This window comes from Eleginops maclovinus, chromosome 12, assembly GCF_036324505.1.
Source record: "Eleginops maclovinus isolate JMC-PN-2008 ecotype Puerto Natales chromosome 12, JC_Emac_rtc_rv5, whole genome shotgun sequence".
NCBI lineage: Eukaryota > Metazoa > Chordata > Actinopteri > Perciformes > Eleginopidae > Eleginops > Eleginops maclovinus.
In genome coordinates this window covers 11,569,293-11,586,797 of record NC_086360.1, presented here as the reverse complement: position 1 = coordinate 11,586,797, position 17,505 = coordinate 11,569,293, and the positions used below count along the sequence as shown (strand labels likewise).

Below are 17,505 nucleotides of genomic sequence, written 5' to 3'. Positions count from 1 at the left end.
AAATGTAGTGGAGTAAAAGTACCAAGTGGCATGAAATGGAAATACTCAAGTAAAGTACAAGTATCTCAAAATTGTACTTAAGTACAGTACATAAAGTTTAAAGTGTCTATTAATGGCGTTTCACTGATCTAAAAGACATTAGCTGGTGATTTATTAATCATTAGTAATAGGTAATAATTATGGCTCATTACCCCTTCAAAAAAGGGTACTGAGATTGCAATGAAATTTGACTGATTCAAGACTATGGCATTTAAAGAATTCTTTGTCTTTAAAACATTTGCCCTTAAGGTTTCTGTCTTATCAATACTTGTTCTCTTCATCTCTCATATAGATAGTTAGATGCATATATTTCTCAGGTTTAAACCTTTCTCCTGTAATCACCGCTCTGAAGATAGAGGCTTTCACAACTCCTGGTCATACTAAATGAAGCAACCTCTAAAACCTTCAAGCATTTGAGTGATATATTAATCTGCCAGAGGATTGCGTTACTTCAATACTTCCAAGGAACAAACATCCCAAGAGCTTCTGGGCAATAACGTGCCCCCACCAGCAGCATCAAACATTTCTGACTCTGCCTCTGCATGCAGGGAGTCGGTGCACATAAAAAAAGTTCTCATTAAAAAGAAAAAAGAAAAATCTTGGCTCATTGATTGGTGCTTTCAATGGTTGGGAGTTCGGTATATAAACTCAGAAAGCTTGCTGATCACTCAAAGGGAGTTGAGCTGAGACAGCAGACACCACACCGACAGAAGACAAGATGGTTACACAGAGACAGAAATACCTGGAGAATGGTGCGTTTCCACTTTATTCTGCGATGTCAAGTTTTAAATAACATTATATTTGTTCGTATAAGATTCCTTAATTAGATGAACTTTATTAAAATGTGGTGTTTTTGTGATAAAACTTATAAAGCAATATTTCAATTTAAATCACAGAAAATTCTTCCATAGATTTCTCATCACACCAGAGGAAGGAGAAAAAGAATGACAGCAATTGAAAAAGAAAACATAATCAGAAATCTGAATATCTTCTATAATTTCCCTCTATGTATTCCAGCCCTCCTCTCAGCAGTGGCAGTGCTGCTTCTGACCACAGCAGGACGATGTGAAATGCTGACTGTCACCGTCCAGACCACAGCAACTACCGCTCCATTAAGCTCCTCTCCCACCACACAGCTCACCAACAGTAAGTGTACCGGATTTCTTCAGAGCCAATTGTTACTGTTTCAGATAAGATTTAAATTGCAAAAATGTAGACGGATGTGTGGGAAACACTTGTCGCTATGGTGGTCCAATTGTGCCAATAAATGTGTTGCCAAACATGAACTGGGATCGGCTCCAGGGTTGCAGGGGGGCTGCAACCCTGGAAAGAATAGCTGATACAGATACCTGATGGAGGGAATTATCAATTGATTTATTAATCCATCAAATGATAAATAGTTGACAGTTGCTAAGGTCCCACTTCCTGCTACATGGTAACAAATCAGAAGCAGATCAAAATCAAACATGAAATTCTTAGAAATATTCTTTTATTAAGCAAATCAAGAAAGACAAGATTTTAGTTTGATTTATTCTGATTGATTTTTCTAAACTATTGCTTTATTATTTAAGCACCCTTATTCATTTGGTTATCAGTTGATGATTCATTTCTCAATTAGTCATTTGATTAAATAGTGGCACACATTGTGCTGCATAAATCTGTGTCTTAAAGTTGGTAATTGATAATGAAGCATCTCTCTCTCTCTCTCTCTCTCTCTCTCTCTCTGCAGGCAGTATGGACAAGACTCCAGTCTCACACTCATACAGACCATGTAAAAGTAAAGACGAAAACTTCTGCGCCAACGGGGGGAAGTGCATGTTACCCCAAGACAGCGACGAGCCCTCCTGCATGTAAGAGATTGTATGTCATGTATGTTTAAGCAAAGGTTCCCTATAGGCTTCTTATCCCCATGCACATGTTGGTGGGTGTCGGCTCTGGAATGCACTCATATTTTTTCTCTCTGTTGTCTGCAGCTGCAAGTTCTCGTACGTGGGGAAACGCTGCCACTTCATCATGGAACACAATCGCGCTCTGCCTGAGTTAGAGCAGCTGATCGCCATCACTTTCGGGGTCGCCATGCTCATCTTGGTTCTGACCATCATCATTTACTGCTTTGCTTATAAGAGGTGAGTATCTCTCTCCATGCAATGCTGCACTGGTATGAAAGAACAGGGGGATGTAGGATCATGGGGAAACATTGGAGATAAAAGGAAATTCTGTTTTTAATAACATAGATTAAAGCTTTTGCCCCCTCCCCCGAATCAAAAGTTTAGTTTGATATCTATCTGATAAATTCTTGTATAGATGATCCTTTTTTTAAAAAATCTTCTTTACTCTTGACATATTCTAATAGTGTCTCCCTCATTATCTGTTAATCCTCGACTTCAATTATGTAAAAAAATACTTTTCATATTAGTAACATTGGTTTATCAACAGTAGTTTATATTTCTGTGTGAAAATACTTAGTTTAACATTTTTTGAATTGTTTCCGAACATAATTACATGTATACTAATCCAGATCACTCTTATTTTCAGGTGTATGAAATCTGCCCCGCTCATAAAATCTGCACCATCTGATTCGTCAGTGTGAAACCTAACAGCTCATATGTTTGTCGTGTCCTTGATCGTCACCACCATTTCAGTTATTTATAAAACTTAAACGACTACTTGTTATTCTACTCGACAATCAAACAGCATTGTAAATTAATTACTAAACAATTAAGAGGCTTTATGGACCTTTTTCCCGATTTATTGGACATTTGATGTGCAGAAAGATGACCAACATTAAGTAAACTGTTTATTTATTTGTAACAGGTTAAGATGTCAATAACTTCATTGTCTTATAAAAGGTGCAGGAAGAACAAATAGGATTATTTATTGTAATATAGAAATGTATTTATTGAAAGCATTCATTTTAAATGTGGTAATAAATGTAAATAACAAATGTATGTGTTGCTGAAATTCCTGTGGGTAAAAGGTGGATTAACACACACACACACACACACTTTTTTATATAAAAATGAAGTTTTTACATCCAAATAAAGTTGGATTACGCAAAGGAAATTCTAGATTCATCCATTAATCTGATGTTTATTTTCTAGATTATTCAAATGAATAATTTAATCTATAACATATTAGAAATGAGTGAAAAATGTCCAACCCAGTTTCTCAAAGTTTGGGGCGATTTCTTTAAAATGTCTTTTGTTCTCAGTCCAAAGACTTAAATATGTTTAGTTTGATGTGATACAAAACTCCATATGTGAGACGCTGAAAACAGACTTTTTGCATAAATAATAATACATTTTAAACTCAGCGATTATTAAAATGGTGGTTATTATTTTGAAATTGGTTGACTATCATTGCAGCTCTGCATCTTATGGTTCTATATACTACTTCATTGCAATTTCAGTAAGAAATATCATACGTTTTAAAAGTAATTTCTTGGCTATCTTTACTTGATATTAATATTTTTACAAATTCAGATTTTAGGGCTACAACAGTGAAGTGATCCTGGAGGTATTTTGCAATGTGTAGGCTATTGTGCTGCAAAAACTACTTTAAGGACATGTGTGCTGCTAATATTCACTTTTACTTAAATTGGATTTCAAATTTAATGTTGAACATTTTCACTTCTTCTTTTACTACTGTTGTGAATGATCTGAATAATTGTTCAGTTGTATTTCTACCTGGTATATTGCAGCATACCATCTGTTATAATAGGCCTTCAAGATATGATATGTACGTTTCAACAACTGAGGTAAAGCTTCATCTGGATCTGAGGAAGGGTACTGATCAAATGAGGACGAAAGCAGCTCCTCTTTTTTTCCCTTTTTTTTGTGAACCGGTGCCTTCAGGTTCTTCTTTTTTATTTGGACGTTTGAGGTGTGAAATTATCCAAATTACAGGAGTCCCTCACCACGCCCATACCTCAGGAATGAGACTTGTTTTTTTTAGCTTGTATCTGGCAGGAGAAGCATCGCCTCCCCCGTCTTCCTAATAAATTATTTAGACAAATCGGAAGCGACTCTAATCCAGACTGCTCCACACCTGCGTTGCACCGAGCCTGCTGTCAGCGACCTTTCCGCCTGAACATGGGGAACCCCTCAGCAATCCTCTCAATGATCGGTAACGTGTTGTTGTTTTGTTTTTTGTTAGGAAGGAGTCCATTTAACACATTGGTTTTACGCTGATTTGACGTGTGGATAAGGACTGCCAGGTTTCAGGTGTGTGCAGTTAAAGTGATCATTGTAACGCAGCGTCATACAAAGCTAAACTTAAAGGAAACGAATAAGGAATGACAATAAAGCCTCTGATATAAGGAACAACTAAGTAGCATACCTAACTTTTATTAATTGCAGTTTGAGGCAACGTAACTTCACTTCAGTATGTGTTATGCTAATGTGGAGGCATATAGGTAAACTACTTCAGATTCCCTTTTTACAAAACAAATCCTCTTTAGGATGACCAATAAGGCTAGATGTTTTAAAATAAACCCCATGTGACAAACTGAATCAGTAATATGCTACTTTCACATCAATGCATCAGTAGGCCTATTGATAATCCAGAACATTTTTAATAACACTCCCAGGAGACATTTATTGCCATCACAAAAAGTAACTTGTATGGAAGTCCATTGGAGAGTTTAATATTACAAATAATGACGCATTAGCTTCAGAATCTCCTACATATGTATGTTTTATTTAAGTATAAAACACTATTTAATTATCCAATTTTTGTCTTCACATACTCGCATTGGCATTCTAGGACCATATTAAAATAATAACGAACACGTTGTTATACATTTATTTGTAAAGGTTTTACCCTATTTTACATAAATAAATATTAAATATTAAATTGTAATATTTGAAGGTGCAATGTGTAATGCCTGTCCACATCCGCCAAAGAATTAGGGGGCAGCATTTCAACTCTTCAACCGGGTACTTTCATACAATGTACATTTACAATTATTAGTTCTCTAAAAAAAAAACACCAGGGCAAGAATATGCAAAATTAGCATTTTGTCCAACTGAGACAGACATTTCAAAGATAATTTCCAAAGGGAAATATAGTAGGCCTTCCTTTTTTACACTATATTTTATGAACTGCAGTTACTAAGAGATCAAGACAACTTAATATGAGGGTCCATCCTGCTGTGTAATGAACACGTTTACCTTTAATACAAAAAAAAGTGTTTCTATTGCCATTTATGTGAAATTAAGGAGGAAGAAATGTTACTTCTAGTGAAGTATCTAAACGTTAAGAAGACATACCTGAAAGGTTTGTCCACTAAAATGCAGCTAATGTCAATTTAAAAAAATCCTCTAAGAATAATCATTTCTTAGCCATCAAATCTTTAATGAAATAAAGACACTGCAGCAGTTTACATTTTGCATAATGAGTATTCTATGTTATATTTTAATTAGTCAAATTTCAGATTATCTGTTAAATTAGGCAATATTATGAGCTATCACCAAATCTGAAGCCTGTTTTTTGAGTTATATGTTATTTCAGTAATCAGAAATGGAGTGGAATTTTTTTTGGAGTACGTTCAACGCCTTTGCCAAATACCTGTGAAGAGGAGCTGACGCACAAACTGAGCTCAGAGCCTGGGGGATGCTTCCGGATGTTGGCATCAAAGTGGGAAAGGAAGAGTTATTATTTGAAAGCACATGCGGTCTGAATAAATCTGTCAAATTCTTATTGTTTGGGCTCATTCTTACCAATAAAACTTATAGTACATTCTGGCTTATATAAACTGATGCGTACCCAGTGGTGAAAGAGTCCTTTGTTTGAGTCAATGGACCAATTCAAAATACTCTATTACAATTCCTGCATTTAAAATAATACTTAGTTAGAAAAGTATGATCTTCCAAATGTATTTGAATTTTATAAGGAAACGTATTCTTACTGCTGATAAAATGTCCTCTGTGTCTCTCTTTTTTTATCATATTAGTTATAGTTAAATTAAAAGTGTTACAAAATAAGTCAGAGGGATCATGAGATAATTGGTTGAGTACCAAGAAAAACAATGAAGTTCTGCTGCATACATTTGTGTTCACCCTTTTACCTTTGTGTAATATATTGCATACTTCATTTGGGCATCGAGCAGATATAATAAGTTGAACCACTGAGAAGTTTAGAGATGAAATCAGATGCTCACAACTCACAGACATCTGGAACGGGGCAAGGAGCCCCAACTAGACACTAATTATTAGTAAGCTGGCTGTGAATGGCAAAACAGCATTAACTGTAGTGGTAAAAAAAAAGCATAGTGGAGTAAAAATACTCCACTATGTCCTCTTTAAAGTACTACACATTTGTGTTTGAGTGCAATGCCTCAATGCACTTACTTTCCAGTACTGCAAGTCCTTACAGGATAATTGTAAAAATGTGTCATTTGGATGTTTTTTCCTACTCCAATAAACCACTGGATTTTGTAGTTACTCTATGCAGCTGCTACTTGTATTACTCTTTTTTATTTTGTGTGTATTAGCACACTTGAGTTTTTTGATAAACCAGTTATCTATCATGATACGAGTAGTTGTCTGCACTGATAATCTTCCTTCCCGCTGCTCTGTATAAAGTAAGCTTGTTGTGCCAATGTCCACTTTACCCACCACTTTATCATCCAGTTCTGTGTTGCATATTATACTCTTTCTAAAGTGAGAAGGGTCCAATCTTGCTATTGTGCAAACTGTACAAAAAAATTGTGTCCAAATGAATGCGGTAAGGTAAGATTGTGATCAGGGTAACAATGGCTCTGGTGAGATTATAGTGAATCATCCTAATGATGTAAATGTGCTGATTTGACAGTGATTAAATAATAATACGCAAAAAGTTCCCCATGTTCTTTCCTCTAATCATCCATATCAGAAACACCCAACAACCGGGATGAGTGAAAATATCTGGCATCCATAACAACAGACACAAACCCAGAGGGCGCGATTGCCAGGCTTTAACAGCGAGTTTAACCAGATTCAGGCTCCAGGTTCATGTTTTCTTCCCTGCCTGCAGGAATGTGGGCGTTCTGCAGATTCAGCACATTTAAAGTTGTGCAGGCTGATACAAGCATGTGGGGCTGGGCACCATGAGCCATACCACATCACATCATCATGCCCTAGCTAGGCAGGAAATCTGTTTCTTCTCTGCAAAAAAATCTATTCCTTACAGCTCGCACTTCTGATTCCTTGCAAATTTTGTAAAAAACTTAACCGAAGTAAATCAATTTGGGGTGCTGGCGATGAATGATCAATATCACATTCCCCCTTCTAACGTACAATGTCCGGTTATCATAGCAAATTTATTGTGCATGTAATATTTCATTTGTTTCAATCAAGTTCCCAGTTTAAATGTCAAATCAAAGTAATTTATAACGAAAAGTAAAGTCACCGAGAAGTCACATCAAAGATTTCATGTGAGAGAATATGTTTAGGTTGTTATTTAGTTTTCACTTATCTTAAATGAATACAATGAAAAAACTGAAACGTTGACATAATTAAATGTATTTCAAATTTCACTTAACTGTATTAGGTTAGTTGAAAGCAATAATGTTAGGTTGATACTAAATTGATATTATTGCTTTCAACTTACCTAATATGGTTAAGTGAAATCTCTTGACATAGTACATTTAACATATTACATATATATATATATATGCTTTATGTTGACCAGCTTGTCATAAGTGATCTTAAATGAGACAAATATTATCTGTTCAACAGGTGTCATGCTACTCTGGCCGTATGTTCTCACCAAGAGTGTTTCCTCCAGACGTCAGACGTCAGACAGCACCTCTCTATCTGCAGGTATTCACCTGGATAAAATCACTGTCATTTTCAAAAATATGAAATGTGCGAGGATGGGTCTTTGAATCAATACTGTATCGTCATGATTCTTGAAAAGTGTAAATAATATAATTAACATCCTGCATCAAATGGAAAATTAGGAAACTGTTTTGATAAATGATTGTTAGTTTGAGGTGTTTTTAAAGTTGACCACCAAATATTTGCTGATATCAGAAATTAGGATTAGCTGCTTTTCTCTGTATTATGGTAAATGAAAGATCTATGAGTTTTGGTCTCTTGATTAGAGGTTTTGTTTTGGGGCCAGTTATCAATATCTTTATTTTGTTGCAACTCAGTAAAAATTATGCAGAGATTTAATTATTTGTACTGTTTTTTCAGGGCAGAGAGAAGAGCGCCCTCATGTGGTGAAACGGTCAATCCAGAATTGCGGCAGCACGTTTGACAGCTACTGCATGAACCACGGCCAGTGCATGCTGCTGGTGGACATGAACGAACACCACTGCAGGTGTGTGTGTGTGTGTGTGTGTGTGTGTGTGTGTGTGTGTGTGTGTGTGTGTGTGTGTGTGTGTGTGTGTGTGTGTGTGTGTGTGTGTGTGTGTGTGTGTGTGTGTGTGTGTGTGTGTGTGTGTGTGTGTGTGTGTGTGTGTGTGTGTGTGTGTGTGTGTGTGTGTGTGTGTGTGTGTGTGTGTGTGTGTGTGTGTGTGTGAATTTTCAGATGTCACAGTTCTTTTTGTGTTGCAGGTGTGAGGAAGGCTTTTACGGCCCAAGGTGTAGCAAGATGGAGTTCGTAGTTAAGCCACTAGGAGAAGAGCAGATAATTGTCACCGTCTTCTGTGTGGTTTTGCTGATGATAGGTCTGGCTGGATTACTGTACTTCTGCTGCAAATGGTAAGTGTGTGTGTGTGTGAGAGAGACCTGTGTTTATGCTGCAGCATCTCAGCTTCACTTTAAGTCCTGTGTTCTCAAAACACAACATGTTTTATGTGACATGCATAATTGGAGAAACAAAATAGGGGTGGAATGTAACTACAGTAACTTACTGAGGTTTAAATAATGTGATTAACTTCAACTAATTATCTATTGAAGTTTGGGTTAATTCTCAGGGCTTTCAAAGCATCTTCATCAACCTCAACAGCAGCTGTTTTCAGTAAAACAGCCATAAAACATATATTACACTACCTGTCCAGCAAAGACACAGTTGGTTTACTATTTTGTGCTAGTTCACACTCCTACTCTGCTTATGTTTTAAAGGCAAATGTTGTCCTCTTTTTGCACGCATTGCAAAAACATTCATTTAAACGTCATCATGTCAAACCAACAGCACCTACAGGTGTACCCCCTGTTTAAAGTCAGCCCCCTCATGGTGTAAAGTCAGGCCAGAGAATCCTGTTTGGTGGAGGATGGTGGAGTTCCAAGTTAATGATCTGGATAGCACTTTTGTTTAAAGATTAAATCAATTATAATATTTATTTTTTTACAGGTATAAGAAAAACAAATTCCGAAATCAACAGAAGCGGCAAGGTTACAAAGGAGTCCAGACAGCTTAGAGTAACACACACACACACACAAACACACACACACACACACACACACACACACACACACACACACACACACACACACACACACACACACACACACACACACACACACACACACACCACTTCATCAAGCCTTCAGATCTGCAGAGAGAGATTTAAAACCTGTTTTAGCTTTTGTTTATAGCTGCAATTGTTCTAGTGTTACAGCCCCTGCTGCCCTAATGTTTGAAACATGAACGCTGAAGCACACAAAGACAGTTTCAGAGGGTGACACTGATTGTGGGTCATGGATAGATCATGAAAGAAATATGTCTTAACAAATATAAGGCCTAATGCAACATACAGTCATTTACAGTGTCTGTGCTTCTATGGCAACAAAGTATTATTAAAACTATCATTGCCATTAACGGTTAAGCTGCAGCAACTTTACACTAGGCTCCATGTGTTGGCATTTACTGTGAGATATGTTTTCAATATATTTTAGAGCTCATTGTTGAGGATCGGTTACAGATCCTTTAATTTAGCCAAAGATAAAAAATAAAATAACTTTTTGATAATGTTGTTTAAACCATCTAGCTGCCTCCTTTTTGCTGATTTACTTTCTACATTAGAGTTCTTCACAGTTCATTTATGCAATTATTAGCTCATATTTATTGTTTTTCTGTCTGTTGTTGTCATGATGAATATGAAAAAATATAAAATAATAATTCTATGTTTTATTAAATGAAATGTGTTTCGTAGGAAATAATTTAGATAATTTATTATAAAGTATTAATGTATAAAATGGTTTCTTGTCATGTTTTGGAAGCTCTGTTACCGCTACAAAAATAAATGTCTTTGTGTTTCATTGACTTTGGTCTCAATTCACTTGACATTCTTGTCTGAAGGGTTAAGAGTCTTCACATTCCTCTCACATTTGTTTACAGTTTCCAAATTTTTCTCCTTTGTGATCAATCATTCCTCTTCTCTTTTTTATGTTACATTTTTCATTGGTACTTCAGCTGCAAATGTACAAGCAAAACTTGATAAAATAATTTCTGGCTTTCAACTCTTTAGATATTTTCTTGACTTTCTTGAGTGTTATTTAAAAAAATGTATAAATACAAAGTAAATGTTCATCATCAGATAATTAAGATACCTTCAGGATGTTATGAGAGACAATGTGAGTCTTATACTCTAAACCTCTAATTTAGAGCTCAGTAACCTGAAGGCTTTCTAAATACTCACATTATGACAGGAGCAATTAATTCAATTCACCACATCTGTTTTTGATTGACAGTTTCAAGGATTAGCCATTGTTATGACATTACCAGTTGTACCTGTGCTTGTCCTGCCAAATTGTGTGCAGGGAAAAAGATGTATTAACCTACCAAACACGTAGGACGACATATCCGATTCACTTACTAACCTGTTACCTTTAGAATAAGACCAACACAAAATGGTAGAAATGGAAACGGAAGCACCTATCATACTGCAGTGGAGAAATCTTAATGTTTGAAAGTCACTAGAAAATCAGAAGAAATTTGGAAAGACATATTTCCTTTTCCATTTCACAAACGTAATTCTTATTATAATTACATAATGTAATTATTTTAGTCAAATAAGTCTGACTTTAAGGTTTCAAGGTTATCCTGTGCTTATAATAATGCTTTGAAATAAATATGTTTGTATGTCAGTCTGACCTTAATGCAGGATCTGGTGTTGAGTTAATTTGCTTCACCCTTAGTCAATGAGCCATCTTAAATGTTCTTTATGCTAATGACCAGCAGTGAGCACACATAAACATGAACTCACTTAACATAACTTAAGACATACTTAAAAACACATAAGCATGTAGTTGCACGCACAAAGGCCCAAACAACCCATTAATAGGCCTTCACTTTTCTTTATATAAATAACCTGTGCATCGACATATCCGAAATTCAAGAATAGCTGTCCTAATCTCTACTGTGCTCATTCTGTGTTACTTTTATTACCTAATTATTGCATAAGCAATAGTAGTTTGCTCATTGCGGTAAGCAATGTGGTTTCCGGAAGCCCGTAAAGTTGCATCCTCGCGTGCCATTTAAGAAAATAAAAACTTCCACGTGTACCACGTACAACTTATTGGGGAAATAACTACATTATTTCCTCCATAATAATTTATTGCTAATTAGCAAATGTAAGCATGCGTACATGGTTAACTAAAATGGTGAACCTTGTAAACATCAGCTTGTTAGCATGTTAATTAGCATTTGGCTCAAAAAAAGAATGAGAAAGTCCCAAATTTATAGCGCTACAAGAAAAGATCAACAGAAACATTCTTCACGATAAAATACAGCTCCCACCTAAAAGGCATTTACAGAAACTGATACATGTGATACAAAGCATTACAAACATTAAAATACTAATCTAAGGAAGGGTTGAGACCAAACAGAAGTTATTTTAATTATGACAAACTGTTTTGTTACAATACATGATTCAAACTTATCCAAATAGAAACGATTGTGTCTGTGTGTCTGTGTGTCTGTGTGTCTGTGTGTCTGTGTGTCTGTGTGTCTGTGTGTCTGTGTGTCTGTGTGTCTGTGTGTCTGTGTGTCTGTGTGTCTGTGTGGCGTTGAGTTTTCCTCCTTCATTAGTTAAGTAGCAGTGTGTTTACAATGACGGCTATTAGGAGCTACTTCTCTCCATGTGTCATACTTTCCACACGTTCATATCACGTATCCCCAATGCCATCACACATAATCCAAACTATTCAATTCCACAGCCTTCATAAACAAAATGACTAAGGTGCTTCTGGTCGTTGTTGAAGGTTCCCAGCATTCCTAGCAGGTTTGTATTGGATCCCACCAGAGCACGAATGATGGGACATGCTCTGCAGACACAACAACATTATCAAGACACCCCACCCAAGCCTTAAGGTGTCCTCTTGGTTACACTGTATTAAAATAGTAACATCATTTAATCAAACCACACTCACACACACACACTGGTATTTGTGCATTGCTTTTGATAGTCATCTATATTCTTTCTGTTGACCATGTGTCATTTTGTGTAACTGCAGTGATGAAGTGATTAAACTCATTAAATGTTGTCACACTTTGAATATTCCCAAACTAAAATACAAATATGTCTATGATATATGCTTTTTTCCATTTTGGTAAAGTTTGACAATAGACTGTGTGAGTGTGAGTGTGCGTGCGTGCGTGCGTGCGTGCGCGCGCGCGCGTGTGTGTGACCCTAATTCTTGACCATAGAGGGAGACGTGCGGAGGCAATAACCATTACATGAATGTTTCAGTGTGTTTTAATGTTGAGGAGAAACAAGTCAGAATACATTAAATAGTTCTGTGTCCTGATTTTGTTCAGGATTATGATTCAAGGCAGAAACCTTGTCATATGTGTGAGCATAGGATGCTTAATCGATTGCCCAAGGCTAATTACACATTATACACACACACACACACACACACACACACACACACACACACACACACACACACACACACACACCCTTCTTACTAGTGTTGCATATAAGAGGCAGGCGTTGGTCTATAAAAAGCTGCACCCACTGGAGGTAAAGAGAGCAAAGCACAACCTCTATCAGCAGGGGAGAAACACACACACTTGCACACAGATACAGAGATTAGTGCAGGACTGCCATACACACAACAATCTTCCTGGGATATGAACCCTCTCGTCGTCACCTGTCTCTTCTGCTTCGGTAAGTCCTGACATGTACTGGATATTCTGTGTGCAGAGAATTTGAATTAATGAAATGGAAAGAAAAACTAAAGTAAAATGGTTTGAGGGCAGAGGGAGGGAGGAAGAGGAAAATAAAAGATCTTTCTGGAAAAGGATATTCATGATTTGTGTCAGAAGTCCCAACATATTTTAATAGTTTATCAAGTTTTGGTTGATTCTTTTCATCATTGTTGTTGTCTGGTGTGAATGGTGCATTCAGGGACAGTGCGGTTTTGGATGTGGACTGGTTGTACTGGTTTCAGTCTAATTTACAAGATGTCAATATCTTAAGATAAATGAATGACTCAAATGTATGATCTCCATGATTATATTCTACATCGCAAAAGGACGTAAGGAACTTTTAGTTTTTGTTCACCATACAAAATAGTTGTTGAGAACTGTTGTCTGTTTCCTATTTGCTTTTTAAGTACAATATTAAACATATCAGATAAATAAAATTCACTAAATTTCTTCATGGTTCTAATCTTGGTTTAGTGTCTAAACCTTTTCTAGCTTTAAAAGAGCATTCTTAATTTTCATATTAACTGAGTTTCGACATACAACCAACAATAAAGTACATCATATGATGTGAACTTTGACCCTATTATCTTACCCATATCTCTATGGGGATTTGACATGCTCTCCCTGACTATTTCATTTATCTTTGTGCACTGTTTTTTTTTCCACTAGTCTCCGGTGCTTTTGGAGCCCAGGGTTCTGAGGCCACGTTCTCCGGTGAACTAGCTGGAGCGACCGGGGGTCCGGCCTCCGGGGAGGGCCTCCAGAGTTCGCTGGGCGATGATGACGAGCTGGAAGTAGATGAAGATGTTTTAGGAGGAGTCACCGAAAATGTCAACCTTCCTTGTATGAGAACCAACTTCTTTTCTTCTTGGCCTTTATTTTTTTGAAAATTCTTTGAAAATGCTGGGTTATTTGGTTTGAGGCTCATTTATCAACTTTAGCAGGATAACTAAATATGCGATTAGTACATTTGATTTTTCCTAAAATGGAAGTGAAGTGAAGAAACGAAATGATCTTTTACTTTATTTAGGATCGGCATTAGCTTAACTTATGTGACACGGTAATAACTGTTTTTCCTGGGATCTATATAAAAGATTATATATTTATCAACACATTTTTTACAATCCAAGGTAAAGAAATGAACCATTAAATAGTATAAACAAATTCCGTAAATGACAGTGGCATCTTGATTGCAGTTGGTTTTATTGTCACAAAAATAGAAAAACTGATGATAATAAATGTTTTTGATTTACAGTGCATGAAACACATTTATCAGGAACTATCATTCTAGAAACTCCTTTAAGTTTAAACTCAAACTATGTCATTAACCTTAGCTACCGTTTTACTTACAGTTTCTCCTGCTTCAGACTCACACCCCAGTAAAGATGAGAAGAAGAAAAGGAAAGGCAAAGGCAAGAAGAACAACAAGCACAGGAGCAAAAGCACGACTCCTCTCAACCCCGAACACACGCTCTTCACTGACGGACACACGTCCACACACACCACTACGGAGGATCCCTGCACCACCAGCCACCGAAGTTACTGCATTTATGGTGACTGCAAGTACATCGAGGGCCTGCAGCAGCCTGTGTGTATGTGAGTAGAGCATCACTTTACTTTGTGTATTTGCATGTTTGTACACTGTCAAAACTGAAGAGTTTACTTTAATTAAATGTATGGTCAACAAATTTCACACAACTGTATAAGATTAGTTGAAAGCCATAATATAAATTTGAACAGAATATTTAAAACATATAATTGCTTTCAACTATCCTTAAACAGTTATGGGCAATATATTGACATAATACATTTAATTAAAATCATTAAAGTCAGTTTTTCAGTGTCAATGGAAAGAAAATCACTGCTAAAATATAAAAATGCTTAAGTTCAATATCTGACTTCCCTACCTCATCAATTTGTTCTGCAAACTCTTCACTCTGCAGATGTATGAAGGGTTACGACGGGGGGCGCTGTGAGGTCCAAACTCTGGGGACAATTAAAACCAAGGACGATCAGATTAACAATACTGAGCTGGTGCAGACGGTCTTGGTGATCATCGCTGTGGTCCTGTCGGTCATCAGCTGCACGGCCATCCTGCTCATGACCTGCGCTCAGTGAGTGTTCAAGTTGCACACATTATTACTTTGTGGGTGGAATGCCAGTGAGGATTATTGTGGTTAAACCAGTTCAAACTTCTTAATCAAAAGTGCAAAGATGCTAGCAGAGCTACTTCATTTGAACCTCAGCCGGAAACTTAACCCTGAAAAAAAAAAAAAAGGTAGAAGTGATAAGCATGATTGTACACATGGGATTTTTGACAATTCCATAGAGATAACGAGGATAAAAAAAGAAAGATTACGACAGAATATTGTAAAACAGGTAAAGAAACATGAAACATTGATCTTATTTAAACTGATTTAAATGTGTCCATAACAAGGCAGTACTCACCAGCATTATATTTTTGCTGAGTCATTCCTTTTGTAGAAAGTCAATTCAACACTGCTATCAGTGTGACATGCTTCTCTGTCTAGTATCACTTCACACAATAGTTAGAACTATAACAACACTTTTATTCCTCTGAACTCGAGAGATTATTGAAGCTTTAAATTCAAATCCCTGAGGGGAAAACAACATATCCAAACATAAAACATGTGAAAACCCACATATCATGCCAAGTAGCCCTTCGTGGCATTTTGACAAACTGACACATCAAAAGCACATTAACACACCCAAACACGCCCAAAATATAAAAGGCATTGCTCATGACTTTAACAGGACTCCAGGACTCATGTCTCATTCTTACTTTGTAGACTGTACTGTAGACTTCCATTTCACATTGAACTATGTCACATGGATGAACGTGTTACTCCTTCTTTATTTTAAACTGCCACCCACTTCATTGTCTCCTAGTCATTTAATGTTTATTCACAGTTCCCTATCAATATGTATCTAAATCTATTGTTGGAAAGTAGGACAAAGTCTCAAGTCCATTGATTCATAGCCAGAGTTGATAGTGGGGAGAAAGTAAAACTTGTTACTGTGAGAGTGAAACCTACACATTATTTACTTATCAACAGCCTGAAAATCAACAGTAAGACTTTCAATACTCAATACACTTAATATGCTGCAATCCATGCTGCCAAAACACAACAAAAGCCGACCTTCAATTTCATTTGTCCAGAGAGCATCAAAGCCATGTAACTGACTCCCGCCTTTCAAAACATAACTGTGATCATCTGATAAGAACAGTGCTCAGGTTTCATACTCACATTGTATGTCTTTTGTAGCTACAGGTCACATAAAAACTTCCTGGCATCCTACCTGGGAACTGGGACGGAGCAGGAGAATCTACAGAAACCCATCAGGGATGTGGTGTGAGGGCTTCAAGATACACTTAGGTGAGTGTTGCTGAGGTTCTGACTGTCACTTTAACTGTACTTTTATAACGCTCAAGAATTCATACTGCATTAAATAGATTAAATCCTAAATCTTTTACATTCATAAATATCTCAATACCCCAAAATTAACTCCCTCCCTGTGATCAAGGTTAGCCACCCTAATTGTTAATATTTGTGATATGTTGTTTTCATTTTAAAGTAGTGTGCATTGGCCGATCATTTGTGTGTAAAGAGATGGATGGGGTTGTCCCTTTTTATCATCTCCAAAACCAAAAACTAGAGGACGAAGTCTTAAACTGTTCTGTTGTTTGTACGTAAGCTGCAAGAGTTAGGATGTTCGCCTATCCAGCTTACATACGGATAACACATATTATAGTTCAACACCTGAAGGTATTTTCAGTTGTAAAGGTGAAGTAAACCATACTGTTTGAAAATAAGACAATAAATAAATAAACTAACCATAGTCTTGCATTTTTAAGTATGTAGACTGAACAGCTCAACAGGTGTATCAGTATTTGAGATCAAAAGAACAGTCTAATCTTACATAAATCCATATCATACTTATAATACTTTAGGATAATATACTATATAGCTCAAAATACACAAAATGCAATTTCTTTATTTAATAATTAAGATCCCATTTACAGAGTTTATGTTCAAAAACAAGACAACACTAAATTATGAAAAAGTAAGGCAGACTAGCTAGCCAATGGTGTGTTAATGCCATATTATATGCTGTAAGAAGGACATGCATTCAGGCACTCCTGCATTTCCAATGGTGTACATTTTTGTGATGTATTCCACCGAAAGTCTTGCTTAAGAGGGTGGTGTCAGACCTCCACTCACGTGAGCCTTAAGCCAAACAGGAAAGAGTGGGCTCAGAGAGTGACAGAGAGCCACACACCTGTTGTTGTTTTTTAACACGCCATTAACCTCACGCAAGGAGGAATCCCCACCAGAGGAATTACTTTGGATTATCTTG

The 17,505-nt window shown here is 36.6% G+C and overlaps 3 protein-coding genes across 4 annotated transcripts in view; all 3 read left to right on the top strand.

Annotated features, from left to right (window-relative positions):
- Positions 1-634: 634 nt before the first annotated feature.
- Positions 635-2,983, top strand: epgn (epithelial mitogen homolog (mouse)). Its single transcript, XM_063898200.1, has 5 exons — positions 635-791; positions 1,057-1,185; positions 1,769-1,889; positions 2,013-2,165; positions 2,575-2,983. The coding sequence occupies exons 1-5, from the start codon at positions 758-760 to the stop codon at positions 2,627-2,629; spliced, it is 492 nt and encodes a 163-aa protein (XP_063754270.1). The 5' UTR covers positions 635-757; the 3' UTR covers positions 2,630-2,983.
- A 966-nt stretch (positions 2,984-3,949) lies between these two features.
- Positions 3,950-10,233, top strand: LOC134874168 (proepiregulin-like). The gene is made up of 5 exons (XM_063898201.1): positions 3,950-4,164; positions 7,758-7,841; positions 8,220-8,346; positions 8,583-8,729; positions 9,322-10,233. Exons 1-5 carry the CDS (start codon positions 4,131-4,133, stop codon positions 9,386-9,388), a joined length of 459 nt encoding a protein of 152 aa, XP_063754271.1. The 5' UTR covers positions 3,950-4,130; the 3' UTR covers positions 9,389-10,233.
- Positions 10,234-12,921: 2,688 nt separating this feature from the next.
- The window catches only part of areg (amphiregulin), a 5,777-nt gene continuing 1,193 nt past the window's right edge, over positions 12,922-17,505 (top strand). For both annotated transcript variants that reach the window (XM_063896517.1, XM_063896515.1), the window contains exons 1-5: positions 12,922-13,084; positions 13,795-13,968; positions 14,478-14,721; positions 15,069-15,239; positions 16,413-16,523. In XM_063896517.1, coding sequence (XP_063752587.1) covers positions 13,048-13,084; positions 13,795-13,968; positions 14,478-14,721; positions 15,069-15,239; positions 16,413-16,503 — 717 coding nt within the window. In that variant the 5' untranslated portion in view covers positions 12,922-13,047 and the 3' untranslated portion in view covers positions 16,504-16,523. The remainder of the gene's footprint in view (positions 13,085-13,794; positions 13,969-14,477; positions 14,722-15,068; positions 15,240-16,412; positions 16,524-17,505) is intronic.